Below are 24,490 nucleotides of genomic sequence, written 5' to 3' on the forward strand. Positions count from 1 at the left end.
CGTTTGAAATAAACACCGGGGGAAATTATACGCTGGGCTAATCGTACACCATAATTCTCGTCGTCGCAACAAAAACAGAGTTTACTTACTTTTGCTTCAAAGTTCGAGCTCATCAAACAGGCATCTCGTGCCACAATGACGGACTACAAACAAGATAATACGAAGGTCACACCCACGCCCATCTAAAAATTTCTCTAAGCCTTTAATCGACAATGTGTGTGCTCCAGCCTCACTGAAAACACATCTTGCGGTTAGATTACGCAGATACGCAGAGTATAAAACCGTACATGCACAGGCAGATTGCAGTGGTGAAGATGAGGTCCTCCGTGTGCTTGCTCTTTCTTTTGGCAGCCGGTGTCCTGGGTCGCCCGGGAAGACCTGGAGCACGAGGACCTCCCAACAAATTCCCCAAGGACTTCATCTTCGCAGCTTCCACCGCGTCCTACCAGGTGGAGGGCGCCTGGAATGAAGGCGGTAAGAACTCTTTGTCTTCGCGCCTGAAACATTCGGTATTACCTACGCTTAAGCACCAGCATGTCCTTGTGTGTTAAAAGACAGAAATGCCATGGAAGACCTTTCTCATGTGCAATTTGTCAAGGTGATAGTTTTTCTCAGTAAGACATTTTAAGTGCATGAATATTGCGAAGTTCATGGAGACATTGATCTGAATCAACACCTGCAGACATTTGGTGGCAATAGTAGCTACTCCAGATATAAAATTTCTTACTAAAAAAAATAGACAAATCAAAAAGCACGATCGATTTCGCGCACGTACAACGACTGCGGTTATTCATGCGAATTACATGTCATATGAAATGGCTGTTAATGAGGCAGAAACTGGTGTAATTGTTTAATATCTACCGGGGCCAAGTTCTTTGATAGCCGCACGGACTCCCATTGGATGGGACATTGTAAGGTTGCGAACGTAAGTTCTTCAATCGAGAACGCGAACTTATATTCAGAGAGTTGTTTGAGTCTAGTTGGGCCAGTACGTTCATGAGTCATTCGGAATAAGAGTAGTGGAATTACGTGGAGCTCAAATAGATATACGAAACACGAGAATGATGTGGGCGATGAGTAAAACAGAGAAAACCTAATGACTACAAAGACTATTAATTAATATTATTCGTGAAAGGGAAAACTACAGCATACGGAGTGGATGACATTGTCTTATCTTCAATAACTGTGAAGTCTGTTCAACCCGCTATGGTTTTTACTAATATGTGACTTGATGAATGCTTCTACTGTGTCGCAAGTATCTGCATTTGATGTGCTTCAAAAAGTCCACTCAGCTGAGACTGCGCAGTAGTGACTGAAAAACAAATGGATATTTTAATCAAATAAATTATTGTAAGTGTGCAGGAAATTTTATTATCCGTAAATTGCTGACAGTTGTGGATCATATCGCAACTAAAATATCTTGTGATGCTTTTGAATGAGGCGGAACAGGGGAAACGGTATGACAAGTATATAGGACAATGTTTGTTTCGTTGGTCGAGTATAACCTTGGGCGTAAGCTACACGTGATGCAAAAATAAAACGGAATAACTGCCTTAAATGAAGGAAGCAGGGATGTCAACGGGCAAATCATTACAAACTACAAGCTGTTTCAAAAGATGCATCTTATTTGACAACACTGCATCTTTCATGTGAATGAAGGCTGAAACTTGGGGTCAATTTTAACTTTCGCATCAAAATGGTTCAAATGGCTCTGAGCACTATGGGACTCAACTGCTGTGGTCATAAGTCCCCTAGAACTTAGAACTACTTAAACCTAACTAACCTAAGGACAGCACACACATCCATGCCCGAGGCAGGATTCGAACCTGCGACCGTAGCGGTCGTGCGGTTCCAGACTGTAGCGCCTTTAACCGCTCGGCCACTGCGGCCGGCTAACTTTCGCATCGAAAGTAAAAGTTGACTTTGGCGCCAGCTGTAAGGTGCCAGTTCATGTCGCGTCGTTACCGGCAGGGGTCACTGTGGTGCAGCTATCTAGTTCGCTCGCTCGTTTGTTGCACAATTTGTGTTGAGTCGCGATGCCGATAACACGGCAACAAAAGTAGTTTTGCCTCCTAGGTCGCATGATCTCAAGATTTGCGACTTTTTTGTGGAGAGTAGTGAAAGACGCCGCTTACGTGCCACCCTTTCAGCAGCTTTGGGCGTATTACGACGCCGCACAGCAATAGCAGTGAACGCAGTAACTTCAGACATGGGAATAGTTTGACTATTGCCTTAATTTTTGACGGATTAACCGACAGTGGTAAATAAAACGGTCTAGACGGAACTCCGGTCAGAACTGATGTCGTATGCTGAAGGTGAGGTAAAGGGACAAACAGCCCTTTTTCTGTCTTTGGTGTGAAACTTGTCTTGCTCTGGAACAGAAATTGCTATCTAAAGCCAGTGCTGGACATTCTGGACCTGTTGGAGAACGAATAGTCCGGACGGAACAGTTTTTCTTTTCTTTCTTTTGCTTGTGCCTTTTTCCCACAATGACGCAGGGTCAGCAAGGTTAAACGGATTTGGCAAGGTTAATTTAAGGGGTGGCCGGATGCCCTTCCTGCCGCCACACTGTACCCCCTGGGACGGAATTAGTGTACCCCAATTGTCTGTGTCTAGCGTAATCCATGGAATAGTGCGAATGTGTTCAGATGCCTGCAAGCCGTGCAACTGAGGCGGGACGTGGGGACTAGCCCAGTATTCACCTAGCGGGATGTGGAAAACCGCCTAAAAACCACATCCAGGCTGGCCGGCACACCGGCCTCCGTCGTTAAGCCGCTGGGCGGATTCGATCTGGAGCCGGCGCGCCTACCCGAGTCCAGGAAGCAGCGCATTAGCGCTCTCGGCTAACCTTGCGGGTTCAGTCCGATTGTACCGATATTGGAAGCAGAGTTTCTCGCATGAGACATTTACTCATTCACACAAGAAAACTGTTTCATTTAAAGAGGGTGAAGGAAGATATGCTGACAACCTACCATGAAAGACTGGAAACTTCTTTTGATGAATATATTTTCTGCTGGTATATGATGGATGCACGGCATCATGTTCATCACAAACGATAGAAAGCCTTTTGGAGTAACTTCGTAGGCCACTAATGCTGCAAGCTCCGGGAGACCTTCCCATGTTTTAATGACGTGGAATTAGTTCACTGGTCCAGGCAACTAGATCGAAGAGTCAGAACGGCTCCATCGAACTGCAGGACATTAAAATTCCGCAGAATTCCTTGTCAGATTAACGATGATAGTAACATTACCAAACTTGTCATCCAAGATGCTGATTGCCGAGTCTGTCTAAATCTCTGGCTAATTGCTGCGAGGAACCTTCGAGAGTAATGAAGTGGCAGGACTGCTACATAAACTTACACCATATGTGAAATCCTTTCGTAGGACCTGAAACAACATCAGAGTCGATATTCACTTAACATGCCAAACGACGGGTTTTGGCGGGATGCTGTCCTCACATCCAAACACTTCGGGAGTGCCTACCACAGCGAATCACAGAAAAGCAAATAAGTCGCCAGGTTTTGATGGAATCCCAATTCGAGGTTACAAAGAGTACTCTGCAACATTGGCCCCATACTTGGTCTGGATGTACTGAGAATCTCACGCCCAGCTCAAAGTTCCAAGTTACTAGAAAAAAGCGCAGGTGACTAGTGTATATAAGAAGGGTAAAAGATTGGACCAGCAAAATTACAGAGCAATATCTTTTACATCGGTCTGTTGCAGAATCCTTGAACATATTCTCTGTTCGAACACAATAAATTTCCTTGAGAGGGTAAAGCTTCTGTCAACAAAACAGCAAGATTTTAGAAAGCATCATTCGCGCGAAACTCAGCTTGCCCTTTTCTCAAATGAGATCTTGTGAAACATGGCTGATGGGCAACATGCTGATACCATATTCCTACATTTCCGTAAATCATTTCTCACGGTGGCAGACTGCCAAGGTTAACGAAGGTACAAGCATACGAAACAGGTTGCGAGGTATGTGAACGGCTTGAAGACTTCTTTAGTGGCAGAACCCAGTATGTTGTCCTCGACGTCGAGCGTTCATCAGAGACAAGGATATCGTTATGAGCGCCCCAGGGTAGTGTAATAGGACCGCTGTTATTTTCTGTATACACAAATGATCTGGCGGACAGGGTAAGCAGCAGCCTGTCGCTGTTTTCCGGTGATACTGTGGTGCAAGGGAAGGTGTCGTCTTTGACTGACTGAAGGAGGATACAAGATAACTTAGATAAAATTTCTAGTTGGTTTGATGAATGACAGATGTCTCTAAATGGAGAAAAACGTAATTTAATGCCAATGAAACCCAAAAACAAATCAGTAATGTTAGAATACTGTATTAGTAGTGTGTTGCTCGACACAGTCACATCGATTAAATATGCAGGCATAAAGTTGCAGAGCAGTATGAAATGGAATGAGCATGGTAAGGAATGTAGTAGGCAAGCGAATGGTCGACTTCGGTTTATTGGTAGAATTTTCACAAAGTGTGATTCATCTGTAAAGGAGACCACATATAGGACATTAGTGCGATCCATTTTTGAGTACTGTTCGAGTGTTTGAAATCCACACCAGGTCCGATTAAAGGAAGACATGGAAACAATTCAAAGTCCGGCTGCTAGTTTGATTACCGGTAGGTTCTATCAACACGTAAGTATTATGGAGATACTTTGGGACTCAAATGTGATTCACTGCAGGGAAAGCGATGTTCCTTCCGAGGAGCACTACTGAGAAAATTTAGAGTACCGGCATTTGGAGCTGACTGCAGAACGATTCTGTTGCCGCCAACGTGCATTTCGCGTAAGTACCACGAAGATAGGATCAGAGAGCTTACGGCTCATACAGAGGCATATAGATAGTCGTTTTTCCCTCACACTATTGGCGAATGGAACACTAAAGGAAATGACTAGTTGTGGTACAGGGTACACTCCGCCACACACTATACGGTAGCTTGCGGACTATGCTTGAGTTGTAGCATATATTTCATCCACCAATACTCCTCCAACCGAATTCTTTTAATAAAACCAAATAGCGTTCTCATTCTAAACTTTTTATGATATGTATTTTCTAACCGCTGGTATCCTGAGATACATGAGCGAAGAATCTGTGCAGAGTGATATTCAATGTAAGTTGGTGGCTGGAGAACAAAATAATTACCCTCATTTAATAATTCTTCTTTGTACAATGTTTTAACTGTTGATCAATATGTGTTGCAGGCAAAGGTGAGAGCATTTTCGATCGCATGTTCCACACAATTCCAAACATCACCACCGATGGCAGCAATGGCGACGTGGCGTGTGACTCCTACCACAAGTACGAGATAGACATACAACTCGCCAAGGATATGAACGTGAGTGTTTTTCGTAGTTGTATTACTCTTACAACATAGTGGTGATCCTCTACAGAACTGTGATCTATTTTAATGTCTAGTGAAAATTTTGATTCATTATTTAACTATACACAAAATAAGGGCGCCGTAGCTTCAAAATTCGTAGGAGTCTGAAAACTGACGATGCTTGTAATGCGTTGCTTGAGATATCAACACTGATTTCAGTTTTGTAGATAAACTGAAAATCAAGAACATTATTCACTCTGTAGCCTTCAGTAATAGTAGTCTGATTAATTACATTGCTTGGCAATTGTTAAGGAATAACTGACACTTGCTAAGGAATAACTGGCAATTGCTATGGAGCAATCGGCAAATGCTGCGGAACACCCAGCCAATAATAGCAAAAGGAAATATGGAGGTCGGGATGAGTTAACTCCAGAGAAACCTGTTCATGAATATCCTGGATGCATTGGATAGTTCATGCATCAAGGTGTTTCACGAAGGTCGTCGTCGAACCTATTAGCGTGACATTCGGGCTTGTGGTACGACAACACGTCTTCGAGATATCATTTGAGTAGACGAGCAGATGGAAGGCTCTAAGCTGATCGGGGTGTCACTACTATGGCCACAGTGATGGGAGCCTACAAATGTGTCATCTAGCAATTAAAAAAGGCCGCTGAAGATGAAGATGCCATGCGAAAGCATGCCCATGGTTGAAGGCGGACCACCACACCGAAAAAGGATCGATACGTAGCCCTAGAGGGGAAAAGAAAGAGACATCTCACTCTTAAGTAGATCGCTGCAGACCCTGCAGCCACTACCGCTGCCCGTGCCTCTACCCTGAACCATTTCGCTACGATTAAATCAGGCTATCTTCTATGATCGGAAGCCTGTTAAATGCATCTCACTACAGTCGTGCCACGGTCGGTCAAGAAAGCGTTCGCTGGTATAAGGAGCATGTTGGCTAGGGGCAGCAACAGAGGTCCAGAGTCATGTTATTCGATAATCCTGTTTCTCTGTGACAAGTGATTCTGGCCACAGGTTAATGCGGAGAAAGAGGGGAACACGTTACACACCACAGAATGTTCATGAACGTCACTGGTATTGCCTAGGAGTTTTGGAGTGTGCAGTCGTTATGCACAATGACCGAACACCGCTGCATATCTTTGCGCGAAGTAACAGCACAGCGGTAATGCAGGGAGACTATTCTAGATCATGTCCATATGGTTACGGGAGTAGTAGGTCCAGACTTGCTCTTTACGGACGACAGTGCCCACTCACACCAGAATGTTGAGGTGTCGGACCCACTGGAAAGTCAAGATATTGAACTTAACGGATTTCTCTGTATACTCTCCTGGCCCAGACCCTATACCCCATGGCTGGTATGCTCTTGGCAGACAGACTGCTCAACGAACACCGTCTCTCCTAAACGTGAAATACCTCAAAATCGCCTTGAGAGAGGGATGGAGCAGTATCTCCCAAGGACGCCTCAACACGTTTGTAGCCATTATGTGTAACAGGTGTAAAAAGTGCATTAATGGCCAAGGATGACATACTACTCACTGAGTGTCCGATATCAGTCTTTATGTCGGTAGTCTGACCAGTGTCAAGTATAAACATTGTTTATATCTGTTACCCTGCTTTCTCTCCCTCCGTTACTGTGTTTCATGTCATCCATTATTGCCTATGGTTAACTAGTCTAGCTGCTCCTTTGAAATTATCAACCAGTGTATTTATCATACCTAAAGGAAAAACACTAAATAATTCATTGCATATGACTATTGTGTGTCGTAATCGACGCCAGTATGATGTAATCATCAACCAAAGAAGTGAAAAGGATGTTAAATCAATGTCGAACATCAGGACACTTTCTGTATTGTATAAGGAATAATATGCGGAATACGATTCGTCATCAAATTCTCCGAATTTATTATCCTCAACTACAATTGCTTGGCTACGTATAATTTGATGAACGAAGCATTTCCTCTGGTACCATTCTTAAGCTACAAGTCTACCATTCTATATCATAGCCTTTTGTCAGTAAATACGCTGAGGCTTACAGAAGTGTTACATAACTAAGAGGTGAGTGATCAGAGAGCCACGGCCTTGCGTCAGTTCAGCAGTACCGATCGGCTAGCTCAGCTGGCGGAGAGTAGCTCTCACTAGGAACAAAAGAAAAGAAATAACTTTCGCAGAAGTTTAGAAAAATATCGCTTGTTTCGTAATATCGTCATGTTCTGCGAGACACAAATTTAGAATTCAGTTAATTAACTTGTTGTTTGAGGGAATAATTCAGAAAAAGCATTTTTGTAGGATAGCTGTAACTGAATGTAGCCCTCTCTTGAAAGGTATGAAATACTCAAAAATTATGAAGGTATTTCTACTAAATGTTCGAAATTGCGAATCAAAACGTAATATACTTAATCGTTTAAAAATTGATATTGCGTTTAGAAGTGCTTATTCTATATTAATATCATGTTCTCTGTTAACAACTTTTCATAATTATAAATCGTCGTTTCACACTCAGAGCAACGGAGGAAACAATGAGTGTGTTAGCTGTTCTTGCGCGTGTGTTTGTGGGTGCTATAATCATAAGAGGTCGTCTGATTCTATGTTGAGAAAGTTTAATTTAATTATTTATGTACTTAGTTAAGCTGATCGGTATACGGTCTAAAGGCCATCGCTCACAGCCATTCAGGCTTTCCTCCTGAGGTTCTCTTTCTAAACACTGAAGCCAGTAGTAGTCGTGTTCTATACATCTGAAAAATAATAGTAATGAAATACAAATAATAGTAATAATCGTAATGGTGATAATAATGAATATCATAACGTACCTAATTGATCGATGGAGGGTGGCGGAGAGCGCTAATGCGCTGCTTCCTGGACTCGGGTAGGTGCGCCGGCCCCAGATTTAATCTGCCCGGCGAATTAGCGGGGCCTGGTATGCCGAAAAGCCTGGATGTGGTTCTTAGGCGGTTTTCCACATCCTGCTGGGTGAATACCGGGTTGTTTCCCACGTTTCGCATCAGTTACACGACTCGCAGACATCTGAAAACGTTCGTACTATTCCATGACTTCCACTGGATGCAGAGAGCTGGGGTACACTAATCTCGTCCTGAGGGGTACGAGGTGGCGGCAGGAAGGGCATCTGGCCACCCTCTGCACCTAACACAGCCAAATCAATAGTAACAAGGCCAACTCCACTTTGACGCAGGACAAAAACACCAAGAAAGACAACAAGAAATAACTAATTATAAGGATCATATTAATAGAGGCGAAAACACATTTTTAATATCGCAGCAGTTTGGCATCTAATACCAAATGGTTACTACCAAAGGCCATGACAACAATAGGGGGAGAATAAGCTTAGTTAATTGATGGCAGCGTCATAGTAATAGCGATAAAGGATGGGGAAAATTGAAGAAACAGGAATGGTGAAAACAAAACCCGACAAGAAATAACATGAATTTATAGGAAAAAGTAGGGACGGGGTGGAATCGTCAATGCGGGACAAGGAATGTGGGGTAAAATTACATTCGTGGACAAAAAGAAGACTATTTAGTTACATCGACAGCGAATCTACATTAGTGCTAACAAGCTGAATAAAGTTAACATATCATCAGTTCGAGGAATGGTTTGAACAACACAGTGCTTCATTAGGCATGGTCGTATGCCGATGCCTTCCTGCGACCTTCGAACTGACTTACACGGCCAGGTAACATATAAAAACTTAAATTTCGTTTTGATTGCTGCACGATTTTCGATTATACGTAGGCTAGTGGCCAGTTCCACATGCCTCTCCATACCACATCCTGTGACGCGATTGGCAGAGGATGACACGGTGATCGGTCGGACACTATTGGCCCGTCCAAGGGCAGAACAGGGAACTTAACCTTTACCTTGCTAGTGAGTTTGTTCTAGAAATTAAATGGAAATGACTTACAGACTATTTTAGCGCTATAAAAGGGTACATCCCAAGTTTGGAGTCCACAAAGTAAACCTAATGCTGAGTTCGTGAAAAATGAGTAGGGACAAAGTCAAACGTAATTTGAAATTCTAAGCGAGTCTGTCAGCATTGTGTTTGTGCCGCAGGTGGACGCATACCGCTTCTCCGTATCGTGGCCCCGGGTTCTCCCCACCGGAGACGTCAACAACATCAACCAGGAGGGAATCGATTACTACAACAAGGTGATCGACGGCTTGATCGCCAAAGGCATCACTCCAGTGGTAAGAGCAACCTCAGTGATCTGGTTTCTGTACCTTGACATTAGATCACTAATCAAAAGTGACGTCACACGGTGGTGTATATGTTTGTTGCAGGTGACGATGTTCCACTGGGACCTGCCACAGACACTGCAGGACATCGGGGGGTGGCCCAACCCTAGGCTGGCAGACTACTTTGTTGAGTACGCCAGAGTGCTCTACGACAACTACGGTGACAGGGTAAGCGACAAAAGAGTGTTCTGCGGTTACAAAGCCGACGTACAACTATGCATTTATCTTCTTATTCAATATTACGCTGGAATTAACTACTGAAATATAAGGAAAAAGGCATTTCCATCAACAGTTAGTCGTTCGAGACTAAAAATATGTAGCTTAATAGAAACGACGCTGTCTTGACTTAGAAAAACCAGAAGCAGAAAAAAGGTACGAGGGTTCTATTGCGATGAAATAGATGTATTGAAACTTGCAACCGTGATGGTAAGTGGGAACACAGTCTTATGACTGTCTATAAATGTGCCTCTGACTGCAAAAATGATCTTCAATTTCGTTTATTGAGCCATGATCGATTTCGGTGCCACTATCACCACCTACAGTTGCAGCTGTTCACATTAACAAGCATTTTAATGTAGTAGCGCAATGGGCCACTGTTTTTCCTTCTGACTGTCCACAGAAAAAGTCATATATTCCGAGAACTGTCGCTGTCGCTTGTTCATTTAACGCTTCTTGCGTTTGCCTTATGCCATCCGGAATCTATATCACAGTGACGAAGTAGCTTCATCAAACCTACGCTAACTCTAAAAACAACGCTGCGTGTTCTATACACACCACAAGGTGCACGCAACAGAAGTGCATGCGCACAATGACGCTATTGTATGGAGTGTCATGTGGTACAATGCTACTTGTTACTGTGTACTGGCACACCACCTTCTGTCTCACGTGCACACCACTGTATGGTCTGTGGATTTCTGGTTTCGTCCTCTAAACGTAGGTGATCTTAGTTCCATCTGCATGTGTCCCCATCTCACTGTCTGCACTTAGTAGCGCGTCAGTTGCTCAACCAGTTGTTGGTTGCAGATATCAAACATTTATCGCTCTACCACATAATTAGACTGAGGTGATATCCAATGGATTAAAGTAAACGAACATAGGATGACAGCTATAGTCCTGTTTAATGAACTAACCACGTGTTGTGTGAGCAGGTGAAGTGGTGGCAGACGTTCAACGAGCCGGGCAGTGTCGTCTTAGGCTACTCTGGAGGCTTCCTTATCGCCCCGGGCATCAACTCGTCAGGCGTGGGAGACTACATGGCGGCCTACACCCTGCTCAAAGCACACGCTGGGGCCTACCGCCTCTACGACGAGAAGTACCGACAGACTCAGAAAGGTAAATATCGTTCGTCATTATGGCTCCGCTGACGAAGAGTGAAGCAAATGTGAGCCAAGTGGTATTCAAACTTGAGTACCCATCTTTGGCGACCCGGTAAATGAAATTCTAAAATCTTATAAGAAGATCTGTTTACTGTAAACGCAAGTCTCATATCACGCAAGTCATGTAGTGAGCGATCTCTACAAGTGAGGCCTACTAGGTTTGATTAGTACAGCTCGTCCAATTTACATTATACGAACCAAAGATCACAATTTGCCCTTAACAGTCACTTCACACCCTGTACGTCACTGCATCTACAACTAGGTATACACTAAGCACCTCTTTGTATGCTGGGGAGTACTTCACATCAATATTAGCCTGTTCTTATTCTGTATATTTGCAGACTGAAGCGACGAATGAAAATTTGTACGAAGTTCGAGATTCGAACCCGGGCCTCCTGCTTACTAGAAAGGTGCGCTAACCACTACGCAACCGGGCCCAGTGGCTTTACACAACTACGTGGACTACCCTAGCACGCCTCCTCAATGCAAATTCCCATTCACGCCTCAGTCCACTCGCTATTCTCCATAAACTCGAACAGCATTTAGAGGAATTTGGATTGAGGAGCGGGGCGTGATAGGGTAGTTCACGTAGTTGTGCAAAACCACTGTGCCCGGTTGCGTAGTGATTAGCGCACCTGTCTAGTGAGCAGGAGACCGGGGTTCGAATCTCGGCCTTGGTACAAATTTCCATACATCGCTCCAGCATGCATACGTGCGATATAGATATTTGAGACCTGAAAAGGTTTCTGGAACCATACAGTCTCATTTGATCATTCCTATTCTATTCCATTTACATATGGTGTGGGTGAAAATTGATTGTCTGTGTGCCACTATAAACTCTTATCGTTCTCTCACGATCGCTGTGCAAGATAAAACAGCATTGTTGCGCAATAAACCTCGATAACTAATGTTACATAATGTAGTACTGTTAAAGAGGAATAGTAAGCTTATCTCCTAGCAATCAAAAAAGTCTCTCCCTAAAACTCTGTATCAGCTCCTAAATTTGTTGAATTCCTTTATTTTTTTTCACGGAAGCTCAACAATGCTTTACTGAGCTTGATCTTCTGCAGAACACAAGCTGATAACCGCTGATGCAGAGGTCTATCTAAATATTTATCAGTTTAGTGCTAAAACCAATCGAGTTTAGATGTTAAGACGACCGCTGAAGGCAACTAACGTTCGCGTTGCAGTCCCACAAAGAGCAGTGTAGGTTTGTTAAAAATATAATTTTTATTAGGTATTAGTTCCAATTTTGTACGTTGTGCCGCACTCAGTGCCTGTAGAATAAAGACGCACTTTCTAACACTAATCGCCGTTGCAGTACAAATTCATGGTGCAACGAATCGTTGTGAGTCGTTACGCCCATATTCTGTTTATACACTCGTTCTGAGGTTAGCGAAATGTGGCGTCCCGGTAACCAGCAACGAGAGACGTTTAGATTAACGTCTGCAATGTAGCAGTAGTACAAAAATAGTAAATCGCGAATTGGTGAAAGGGAAGGAAGTGGTTGGAAGGGGATGGTGGTCATTGCTTTGTCCATAATTAAAATTAATATTCCTGAGCATATTTGCTCTAATAAAATATTACATCGGACAGTAACAAACAGAAATCTAATTTACAATAACTTTGTATATTATCACATTGGCATTATCCCGTTGGATTTCCCAAACACAACGACTCATATGTAGTTCTCTTAAAAACTTAAGGATCTTGCTATCACATGACATGTTATATCAACACATTGCAGAAAACCCTGATTCGAGTGCAGCATTGTTCAGCTAGATATCAGATCAATGAGATACACACTAGATACACGTCAGCACTGAGTGTGCAAGTTCTGCACGAAATGTCGAGTTTTACCAATACGCAAGACACTGCGCAGAGATTGCGCATGACATTTGCAGATAGAGATGATGACACATCTTATTTGGTTCGCCCCACGGAATTCACAAATATTTGGTCCATACAACTTGTATAACTACGAATCAGTATTACATTGTCTGATGATGTTGATGACTAATGGTTTATGTCTCTAAACACCGTGGGCATCAACGCCCTGCTACAGGCCTCAACATTTCATAAAATTGTTTCATTTCGTCTATGAGATTAGTCCTCAGCGACCTTTAATGTGAATACGCTCTTGGCTTTTGAGAGAAGTTTGTGAACAACTTTCAAACCATCTTTGACTTCCTCTGGGTGAAAATTGGGGACATGATATTCATTTCAGTTATCTTTGCTGTCCTATCTCTGCGTATTGAATACACATACATTTCCTATCTTTCAAAACTGTTAAACATGCTACCAATGCTTTCTACTTACATTAATTTGCTGAAACGTCGTCCACTTGTTAGTGCCTTGTGTGTTGTTTCTCTTAGCTATCGTACAGAGTGTATAACTGGCATGTATCTCTCTTATCACAGGAAAGGTCGGCATCACAATTAGTAACATGTGGTATGAACCCGCCACCGACTCTGCAGCAGACATTGAGGCAGCAGAACGCAAGATGCAGTTCTACGTAAGTACCAGGAACTCTTATAACCTTTCCTGTATTACAATAAGGATGTTAGTGCCCTTCAGATGGAGGGCGAAGGCTCTGATTAACACGGTGTGCCATAACATTACTTAAACAACCTGCCATCCAACGTTAATTCCTGGCTAAATCTGAAGAACTGTTTCTTCAGCGTTTCATTCATTATGAAACAATGTTCTTAGAACCGCTCTTGTGTTTTGCTTTTCTAATAGTGATCAGACGATGTTATGTCATCAGGTCCAAAATATACTGTTCAAGACGAAATGCAACCCACTGAATGACTTTATTAACATTGTTTATATTCCTTATAGTCACGAATCAACATACTAAGGAAAGCTACGCTCTATGACAAACAAGCTACGTACCATGAAGGAATTATCCAAATGGAACAAATGGAACGGAAATCGGTAGATGGGTTGTACACGTACAGACAAACAGATGATTGCAATTTCAGAAAAATTGAATGTTTTCTTCAAGAGAAAGTGCTTCACAAATTGAATTCGTCACTAGCGCGTAGGTTTACTTCTGGTCCTTATGCAAGCAGTTATTCTGCTTGGGATTAATTGGCAGAGTTTCTGCTTGTCCTCCTGAGGGATATCGTGCCAAATTATGTCCAATTGTTGCGTTAGATCGTCAAAATCCTGAGGTGGTTGCAGGGTCCTGCCCATAATGCTCCAAATGTTTTCAACCGGGGAACATCCGGCGACCTTGGCGGCCAAGGCAAGGTTTGGCAAGCACGAAGACAGGCAGTAGAAACTCACGCCGTGTATTATAAGCCCAGGATGTCGTGCCATGAAGGGCACCCAAACAGGGTATAGAAGTACCTAGACCTAACTAATCTAAGGACATCACATACATCCACGCTGGAGGCACGATTCGAACCTGCGACTGTAGCAGTCGCGCGGTTCCAGACTGTAGCGCCTAGAGCCGCTCGGCCACCCCTGCCGGCAACTGCCATTCACTTCACAGTGGTTTACAGAGTATAGATGCAGATGTAGATTTATGCGCATCTGTTGGCTTCACCTACAAACAAATAAATCGCCACTTTCAAGCTTTACTTATGTGTATAGCTACCCTACAGGCCAGCGTTCACCATCCTTACGGAAGTCACATGCCACATAGTACAAAGATCAGGGGCGAAGGAAAAGTCTGTACAGTAATGGACAACGCAACAGGACCATGCCTGGAAAAGTACTGTGGTGTTCAAAGGAATTTTCATATTGATGACTGCTTTACTGTAGTCAACACTCACTCACAGCCTATTTCATTAACAGAGTTTGTCAGCAGCTGTATCACAGAAAATCCCAGAAGGGTCCAGAAGAACAGAAACTGTCGCAGATGATTCCAATTGATAAGTACTGCAAGCGAGCAGCTTGCTAGAAGGGTCGAATATAAGTCACATGAGCTCAGCTTCACATGCCTTAAATTGTAGCATGTCACTACTGGACATGCCCATGTCGTCAATCGTCTCCTAGGTTCCGCATTGACAGTGTGCCCAACACTTAATTACTTTCAGTACTCTTTCCAAGACTAAAAGGAATTCCATTCTTTTTGCCAAAATCATTTTTCGCATTCCAAATATATGCAACTACACTCCTGGAAATTTAAATAAGAACACCGTGAATTCATTGTCCCAGGAAGGGGAAACTTTATTGACACATTCCTGGGGTCAGATACATCACATGATCACACTGACAGAACACAGGCACATAGACACAGGAAACAGAGCATGCACAATGTCGGCACTAGTACAGTGTATATCCACCTTTCGCAGCAATGCAGGCTGCTATTCTCCCATGGAGACGATCGTAGAGATGCTGGATGTAGTCCTGTGGAACGGCTTGCCATGCCATTTCCACCTGGCGCCTCAGTTGGACCAGCGTTCGTCATGGACGTGCAGACCGCGTGAGACGACGCTTCATCCAGTCCCAAACATGCTCAATGGGGGACAGATCCGGAGATCTTGCTGGCCAGGGTAGTTGACTTACACCTTCTAGAGCACGTTGGGTGGCACGGGATACATGCGGACGTGCATTGTCCTTTTGGAACAGCAAGTTCCCTTGCCGGTCTAGGAATGGTAGAACGATGGGTTCGATGACGGTTTGGATGTACCGTGCACTATTCAGTGTCCCCTCGACGATCACCAGTGGTGTACAGCCAGTGTAGGAGATCGATCCCCACACCATGATGCCGGGTGTTGGCCCTGTGTGCCTCGGTCGTATGCAGTCCTGATTGTGGCGCTCACCTGCACGGCGCCAAACACGCATACGACCATCATTGGCACCAAAGCAGAAGCGACTCTCATCGCTGAAGACGACACGTCTCCATTCGTCCCTCCATTCACGCCTGTCGCGACACCACTGGAGGCGGGCTGCACGATGTTGGGGCGTGAGCGGAAGACGGCCTAACGGTGTGCGGGACCATAGCCCAGCTTCATGGAGACGGTTGCGAATGGTCCTCGCCGATACCCCAGGAGCAACAGTGTCCCTAATTTGCTGGGAAGTGGCGGTGCGGTCCCCTACGGCACTGCGTAGGATCCTACGGTCTTGGCGTGCATCCGTGCGTCGCTGCGGTCCGGTCCCTGGTCGACAGGCACGTGCACCTTCCGCCGACCACTGGCGACGAAATCGATGTACTGTGGAGACCTCACGCCCCACGTGTTGAGGAATTCGGCGGTACGTCCACCCGGCCTCCCGCATGCCCACTATACGCCCTCGCTCAAAGTCCGTCAACTGCACATACGGTTCACGTCCACGCTGTCGCGGCATGCTACCAGTGTTAAAGACTGCGATGGAGCTCCGTATGCCACGGCAAACTGGCTGACACTGACGGCGGCGGTGCTCAAATGCTGCGCAGCTAGCGCCATTCGACGGCCAACACCGCGGTTCCTGGTGTGTCCGCTGTGCCATGCGTGTGATCATTGCTTGTACAGCCCTCTCGCAGTGTCCGGAGCAAGTATGGAGGGTCTGACACACCGGTGTCAATGTGTTCTTTTTTCCATTTCCAGGAGTGTATTTAACTTATGATCATCTGAGACAGTATGCATGGAAGAATTACTACTTAAGATTCTGCACTTTGGCTACTGATTTCACCTAAGGAATTTATGTTCCAGTCTGGCCTGTACAGTCACCCGATTTTCACGGCCAAAGGAGACTGGCCTGAGGTGGTGAAGCAGAGGATTGCGGCAAACAGTAAGGCTGCGGGCTACCCCAGGTCCCGACTAGTGGAGCTCACACCGGAGGAGGTGGAATACATCAGGGGTGAGTAAACGACACCAGCCACAGCTAGTGCGCTTTGCTGGGCTTGTTCGTGCTTGAATTCTGTCCATTATAAAAGGTTCTTCGAAAGTACTTTCAGGGTTTCAGATGACCATAGCATGAAAACATCAAGAAATACGAAAAAACTTCTCGTATCAGCGGATATAGCTTGTCTCCAAGTTTCAACTGGTAATATGCGCCGTGCCATAGTTGGAGAGCGCAATACTATCGGCAGGTATTTCAGAATACGGCATGTAATAGATTGATGGGTGCATTTCTTGTCGCTGAATTCGCTAAATGAAAGTCAGTTGTGACGTTCAGCGTCAGTTTCATGCCAGATATCGTTTAAAATCTCCAACGGACAGAAGAATCCATGAAGGTAAGACAGATTCCGGTAGACTAGCTGCTTATGTAGTGTGAAGGAAACAAACTGTCCAGGACTATCAGCAGAGACAGTGAGCAACTGTGGGAATCGTTCGTCAGGAGCCTTTAGAAATAGTCGACACATGCGAGAAGAGAACTGCAGATACCACAGTCAAATGTCACCTCATCCTATACAATCGTCTGCTTGTGAAACCATACTGGATTCACTTGCGTGCGCTGACTGCTCGGCAGAATGAGCTTCGTCCTATATTTTGGAATGACTTGCAGCAACACAGAAATCGGTTTTCAGTGACAAAGCCACATTCCATGTATCTGGTAAGGTGAATTGTCATAACGTTCATGATTTTGGCACAGAAAATACATAAAAAGATTATAGAACATATTCATGATTCACTTACAGTTAACTTCTTGTACGCCATATCCTCTTCAAAAGCTTTATGAACCATTTTTCATTGCGGAGAAAATTGTGACTGGTTTCATGTACTTGGTCACACTGCAGTAATGGCTTATTCCACCATTACAGCAAGACAGCGGAGATTTCATTTTGCAACATGATGGTTACCTCAGTGTCGAATTGCTTCAGCGTTGGATTGGTCATACTTCCTATCATAATGCTCTTCTTCTCCAGTTGTCCCCACAGTCATCTGTCTTTGATTTATAATTGTGGGTTATGTAAAAGACAGTCTGTTCCTGCATCTGCCATCACTAAATCTGAATAAGTGACAACGAAAGATAATTAGTGCCGTCGCTGATATCGACCGTGACTTCTTGAGATCCATATGTCAAGATTTTGGCTAAAGTATTGACATTTGCCACGCAGCAAGTAGTGCTTATACTCAGCACCTGTAATAAGTTAAAAACTTGGAGACATGCTCTCGTCACTGATATGTGTCTCTTTTCTGCATGTCTTGCAGTTTTCGTGCAGTCCTCTTCTGAAAACGCAGAGATACTTATCAATACTCGTGTTGGAATGCCACACACAAATCACATTTCTACAGCTAGGAGTCATAGGGGACCGAGCTACTTACACTCAAGTAATTCCTCACTCTTTTTCCTCAAACAGGAAAGACTCTCACAATGGAACAGTACATTTCTTAATAAGAAACGTTAGGGAGCAATCATACCCAAACCGAAAGTTCTATCTTGATATTGCTGCCATGCACTTAGGAAATACTGTAAAGTTTTTCTGTATTTTACTTAGAGTACTCCACTGTTTCAGTTGCTTTGCGGGGCCAGACTTTTCTCAGGTATAAATGTTATGAATAAGGAATTAACATCATTTTATTCTTGGCAAAATATCGAAGTGGAAACAAGGCCAAAATGCAGGGAAATGTATTCTTTTGGACGACATGAAGCGATAATAGTATCTTGAGCTTCGCTGTTAATGAGACTCTGTTGGATTCAATTATGTTATACAAATGTCAGGAGATGAAAACATGGAGAGGCATGAAGTGACTGATCATGTAGGTACAGTTTGTATAACTTGAGCTTCATACTTTGATTCACTGATAATGCTGATAAGTCTTTGACCTGTCACTTCCAGAATTGATTAAGTGTATACAAAGAAAGGTGGAGTCTCAGCTTTATTTGATGTGCACATGAGTATGCGAGAAACTATTTAAAATCTCTACTAATATAGCCTCACTGGAAATAGGTAATATCTCGCACATATCTTCAATGAGAATTCCAAGAACTAGTAACTGGGGTATGATCAAGAAACAGGCTCCGGCATTGGATGTTCCGTTCTCGTAGATACAATACAGATAAAAATTAGTCATATAACTGGACATTGAATAGTGTACAAACAATCAAGCAACTAATGCTCTATCCGTAAATGGAACGAAGGATCTTCTGCATATTGCAGCTAAAGGACTAACGTTCCTATGCCGTGTACAGCTATTATCACAGTATAAAAACACATAACATGTTCTCTAAGAGTACCAAACAAGTACTGCCTGTTATCTTCATGAACTGATAGTGAATTTATCTTGTTTGTAATAGTTATCAGTCGCTTTTAAGATTTTGACCCATAAAAAATGAATGGGTGAATTTGTCAGGTATAAAAATTAGAAATAAACCACATCATTTCAAAGTCATGTATATGTCAGTATTGCAGGATTACACCATTCTACCTCACTGGTTACCATTGGGTGTTATAGAGTATTCTTCTGTTTACATTACTGCGAAATTTCTGCCCTGGAACCGTCAACAAATGTTTGCAAATCTATAGCCCATAAAAAATTGATCTTCAGATAACACAATGATAAGAACGAAAATGTGCAAAGACACAGGACTATAGCGACGTCTCGCGATAATACTTTACAAGCATTTGAAATTAGTTTCGCAATAGAAATTGCACAGGAATGAAAACAAGATAAACAGATATTTTAATTAATTTAATAACAGGTAGTGTGGTGATCTTGCCTTTCAGACTATTTTTGGTGACCGTGAACCTTGACGCAACTGAATATTTCGCGTTTTCTATCGATAGGAGAAAAATCTGTCAGCTTGTGCGATTTATGAAGTATTTTCTCGGTCCGTTTGTTGCATGGTTAAACAAACTTCTACATTTGTGAAAATGCTGTATCAGCTATAAGTACGTGTGTGACAGTGTACTGTCTTATTTCAGGCACGTCTGACTTCTACGGACTGAACCACTACACGGCCAACCCAGTATCAGACGGCTCCAGCGGCTACGACCCCTCCATGGAATTTGACGCGGGCGTCGTTATCGGGGAATACACGGACGCACCGCAGGGGGCATCCACCTGGCACAGGGTTCGTAGCCTCGCTGTACAGAGAGTCACTCATTTATGTCTGTCTTGTGCTTTATATCTCTGCTCTGTGATGCATTTACAGAAACCAAACGAGAAACTTGCAAGATAGTACACACAACATCCTCGATTATTTGTTGTATACAGTGTGTTTCAAAAAAATTTAAACGAACTTTGGAGGTAAGTTCCTTACGACGAAAGAAGAAAAGACATTCATATAATCATATGTGCGAAAATCCTTCGTTTTCGAGTTATTGATGGAAGTTAACATTCAACGACTTTCCAGGTGCAATCTAACAACGGCACTTAGCTATGCAGCCGTTTGACTCATTGCAACCTAGATGGTGTTTTCTTGCCAGGGAGACTTATTTACATTCGTCATTCGTCTGTCTTCAACGTGTCCATTGTGTGTATTTACTAGAAGTACCGAGTTATCTAAAACTGCTTCTTTCAAACATGACAGGATGTTTATTTCGTGAGCGGCCACACATGATTTTTACATACAACCACACAAATGTTACTAGACACAAAGCCGCACATCTGCGTTAGACGGCTTTTCCAGAGCGAAGACAACTGAGTCATCCAGCCTCTGGTGCTGTGTATCGGTGCGTTGCCGAGTTCAGATCCTTAGCATCACAGGTTGTTAATCGAAAAAGACCACGTGTTGCTTATACGCTTGACAAGAAAAATCACATTCTACGGGCTATCGAAGAAGAGCCTGACATCAGCGCAAGACATGTTGCCCTGGCATATCGTACTTCTCCAAGGTCAGCATGGAAGATTCTTCACGAACCACTCACGTATCCGTACCATCTTCAACTTCTGCAGGCCCTCACGCCTGTCGATCACGCACCAAGGGAGAACTTTTGTCAGTGGTATGTCGCAAAAACTGCCAATCCATTGTTTGTCTCTTCAGTTTTGTTTATAAAAGAGGCAACGTTTAGAGGACGTGAAACAACAAATTTCGGCGACCAAACCATATGGGACGATCTCAGTCCTGATACTACAATACAGGCTAGAATCAACATCAGTTTAATTGGATGTGACTGTCTGGTAGGGTCCTACGTTCTCCAAGTATGTCTTATGAGATCTGTCTAAAGGGACTTTATTCAGGACACTCCAACACCTAATAAAGGATGTGACCCTGCAAACAAGAAGAAACATGTGGTTTATGAGTGACGTAGCTCCAGCACATTTAAGTCTCAGTGTAAGGGATGCACTGGCTGGTATCTACCGTGACAGATGTACAGGTAGAACAGAATCAGTTCCAAGGCCTCAACGTTCCTCCGACCTCTGTCCTTTGGATTATGATCTTTGGGGACATCCTAAGCAATTGGCCTACGCAGCATACCCCCCTCAGATGCATAAAAATCTTCAATGACGTATCAGGGAAGGCTGAAAAACCCTTCGAAACCATCAGGCAGTATTTGTAATGGCGCGACAGTCTATGTTTTGACCAGTGCATGCGTATTTAGAAGCAAGAGGGGACGTTTCGAGCATTTATTGTGAGTTAGTGACTCGATGAGCTTCGATTACCTAAGCAGGAAGTGTTCATATATAACTTGAAAACGGATTTTCGGACAAACGTTGATGTGAATTTTTTTTCTTATATTGGTGAAAGGGACCTGTGTGAAAGTTTGTGGAAGTATTTTTGAAACACCCTGTATATCCCAGTTTCCTATCATCTCTACAGTTCGTATATCCTACAGCTCCCTCTAGTACCATGGAAACTACTCCCTGATATGTTAGCACATTTGGTCTCGTCCTACCCTTTCTTCTACTCAGTATTCTCCACATATTCCAGTACTCGTCAGTATCCCACAACCCATGATTCACTTCCATTCTACGCTATACTCCATATGCAGACATTCAAAAAATTCTTCTCCAATCTGAGACCTATTTTGAATACCACTGGACTCCTTTTAGCGAAGAATTCCCTCTTGCCTGTGATAACTCGCCTCTTACATCCTCCTTGCCTTGTCCGACAAGCGTTATGTGTCTTGCAAGATGGCACAGTGTCTTCCCCCCGTCTACAAGTTTATCGCATGTCACATGTCTGCTACATGCAATATTCTGCAGTAGCTTCACGTTTTAAACAATAAAAGACAAGGCAAAGGGAAACACCTGAACATTTCTACGATGTTATCCTTCATGCCAGAACGTCTAATTGCCACGTTACTCTTGCAGAGCACTCCTTGGGCCTTCCGCAAGCTGTTCAACTGGCTCGCCCAGCAGTACCCTGGCTACCCGATCTTCGTCATGGAGAACGGCTGGTCCGACACTGGAGAACTCGAGGACCAGGGCAGAATAGACTACTACACGGTGTGTACTCTGTCCATCTGTTTTGATGCAAAGGACATTATCAGAAACTTATGCTGTATTTCTTCAGCAGGTTGTCAGTGAGAATTTTTTGGAAAAGTAGAAAATCCATACACAGGTCACATTTTTTGAAAAATAGATGAAATTATTGCTGTTGCGTAGCATATAAGGAGACACTGTGGACACGTCACACTCACAAATATTTCTCAACAACATTTAAAAAACAATTATCGTGTTATTTGTGAACATTGTAATAGAGCTCTCTGCAGTGGGACTTTGAAAATGTTGCACTACACCATCGCACCCATATTTACATGAAACAGATAAACAGTGTTTGTTTCGTTTTTTCTATTAACGTGGTTCCATCATCTTAACCATTACATATATTTCATAGCTTCTATTTATTAAAATATAGGTTCATTTGTTGTTAACAGAGCTACTTGGCTGAGATGCTGAAGGCTATTAATGAAGACGGCGTCGACGTCATAGGCTACACAGCCTGGAGTCTGCTGGATAACTTTGAGTGGGGCACAGGATTCACGTAAGTAATTCTAGACAAACGTGATCAATTGCTCTCAAACATTGTTATTACTACTACGGGCTATGACGTTCTCGGAGTATCTCAATTAGATAGCATAAAAAATTTTACTAATTCCAGGAGTACATATGCAAGATATGTGTCTTGTAAACGTAACTGCTACGTGCACATCTGTTATTACACCCAATCATGTATATGTAACGTGATAACTAAAAAGATACACTAATTGCAGCCATAAAATGCTTTCGCTTCATGTGCAGCTTGTTTAAATATTATACTTTTCTGTTGTTTCAGGACAAGATTTGGACTTCACTATGTGGACTTTAATGATCCGGATCGCAAAAGGACGCCCAAGGCATCCAGCAAGGTCCTTGGACAGATCTTCAAAACGAAAACACTTCCAGCTAAATACCTGAAGTAATGCCTGAGAATGTGTGCACTGTGGAAACAATAAAGAAACTGTGTTAATTACGCACATCATGTATTTTCTTCTCTATTACACGCACTTTCCATATATGACTTACGTAAAGAGTATCTTCGATCTCCACCTGAAGACGTAATTTCCCATAATCTGGAATCGTTTCTCTGGAATAAGGTTGAAAAATGAACTGTTTCTGGCTCAGAAAGTTCTGAGTTAGAGTCCCATCAAACAAATTTTCTGAAGTTTTATCTGTTTTCCGTGAATTTCGAAACACTTAATACTTAAATACTTACTGTTGTAGCGTAATTTCTTGTTTCTAATAGGAAATGGTACACGTCTGGTCCATACAATCCTTACTCAACAACATATTTTCCGGTATAGTGTAGATCAGTTCTAGATCGATACAAATATCTTTCTCCAGATTTGTTACAACAGTAACGAATCATCATTGTTGGAGTTCGGGGTTAAAAATTTCCCCCATTACTTTCAGGTAAGTAATGAAAACTATAGGCAGACAGAATATTGTTCATAATCTTTTCTTCGTCTTGATTATCGGGAAGATTTAATTGTACACAAGTCATCTGTCGGATATTCTTATTGCCCATGCAGGCAAACTGTAAAACTTTATTTGAAACGCTCCTGAAAAGCAGAGACGCTCAAATAATACTATGTAGAGAAAGCTTGTTAAATCCTACAGTTGATAGCAGTGAAATTATAGGGAAAATTTAAGAGTATATCAAAGGGATAGGCTAATAGAAAATGGAGGTGGTGTATTTGTCGCAGTAGACAAGTCACTCAGAACCACCGAGACAGAAATTGAAGCTGCATGAGAGATTTCCTGAGCAACATTCAGTATCACAAAGTGAGCACAAAATATTAATCGGTTCCTTCTATCGACCACCATACTCACCTCCTGAAATAACCAAACACGTCAATTCGCTTGTAATTTTGTTCCCCAATCACGCAGTAATCATCGGAGGGGACTTCAATCACCCAACTAACAATTAAGATAACTATAATTTTATTAATGGTGGGTGAGACAAGGTATTACGGGGATAATTAATATATGCCTTCTCTGAGAACAATTTGGAACAGACATTTCGGAATCCTCTCATGGTGAAAATAGTTTAGATCTAATGGGAACAACTAGACCTCACCTCTTTGTGGAGGCCATATCGAAACTGGTATCAGTGAGTATGAAACGGTTGTGGTACCCATGGTTACCGAAATACAAAGAACAACTAAAATAAGTAGGAAGACATATAGGTTCAGTAAGCTAGATAAATATGCA

General features: G+C 43.0%; 1 protein-coding gene across 1 annotated transcript; it reads left to right on the plus strand.

Annotated features, from left to right (window-relative positions):
* Nucleotides 1–287: 287 nt before the first annotated feature.
* Nucleotides 288–23,199, plus strand: LOC126413051 (myrosinase 1-like). The gene is made up of 11 exons (XM_050082948.1): nucleotides 288–474; nucleotides 5,213–5,346; nucleotides 9,418–9,552; nucleotides 9,646–9,768; nucleotides 10,749–10,932; nucleotides 13,397–13,491; nucleotides 16,619–16,766; nucleotides 19,777–19,925; nucleotides 22,109–22,243; nucleotides 22,675–22,781; nucleotides 23,073–23,199. Exons 1-11 carry the CDS (start codon nucleotides 288–290, stop codon nucleotides 23,197–23,199), a joined length of 1,524 nt encoding a protein of 507 aa, XP_049938905.1.
* Nucleotides 23,200–24,490: the final 1,291 nt, after the last annotated feature.

The sequence above is a fragment of the Schistocerca serialis genome, chromosome 7 (genome assembly GCF_023864345.2).
Source record: "Schistocerca serialis cubense isolate TAMUIC-IGC-003099 chromosome 7, iqSchSeri2.2, whole genome shotgun sequence".
Taxonomy (NCBI): Eukaryota; Metazoa; Arthropoda; class Insecta; order Orthoptera; family Acrididae; genus Schistocerca; species Schistocerca serialis.

Bases quoted from the DNA above. Each gene is read 5' to 3' on its own strand.
- LOC126413051 (XM_050082948.1), top strand. From the start codon at position 288: ATGCACAGGCAGATTGCAGTGGTGAAGATGAGGTCCTCCGTGTGCTTG. The intron at 9,769-10,748 runs GTAAGCGACAAA...TTGTGTGAGCAG, and splicing joins ACGACAACTACGGTGACAGG to GTGAAGTGGTGGCAGACGTT. The intron at 13,492-16,618 runs GTAAGTACCAGG...TTTATGTTCCAG, and splicing joins AACGCAAGATGCAGTTCTAC to TCTGGCCTGTACAGTCACCC.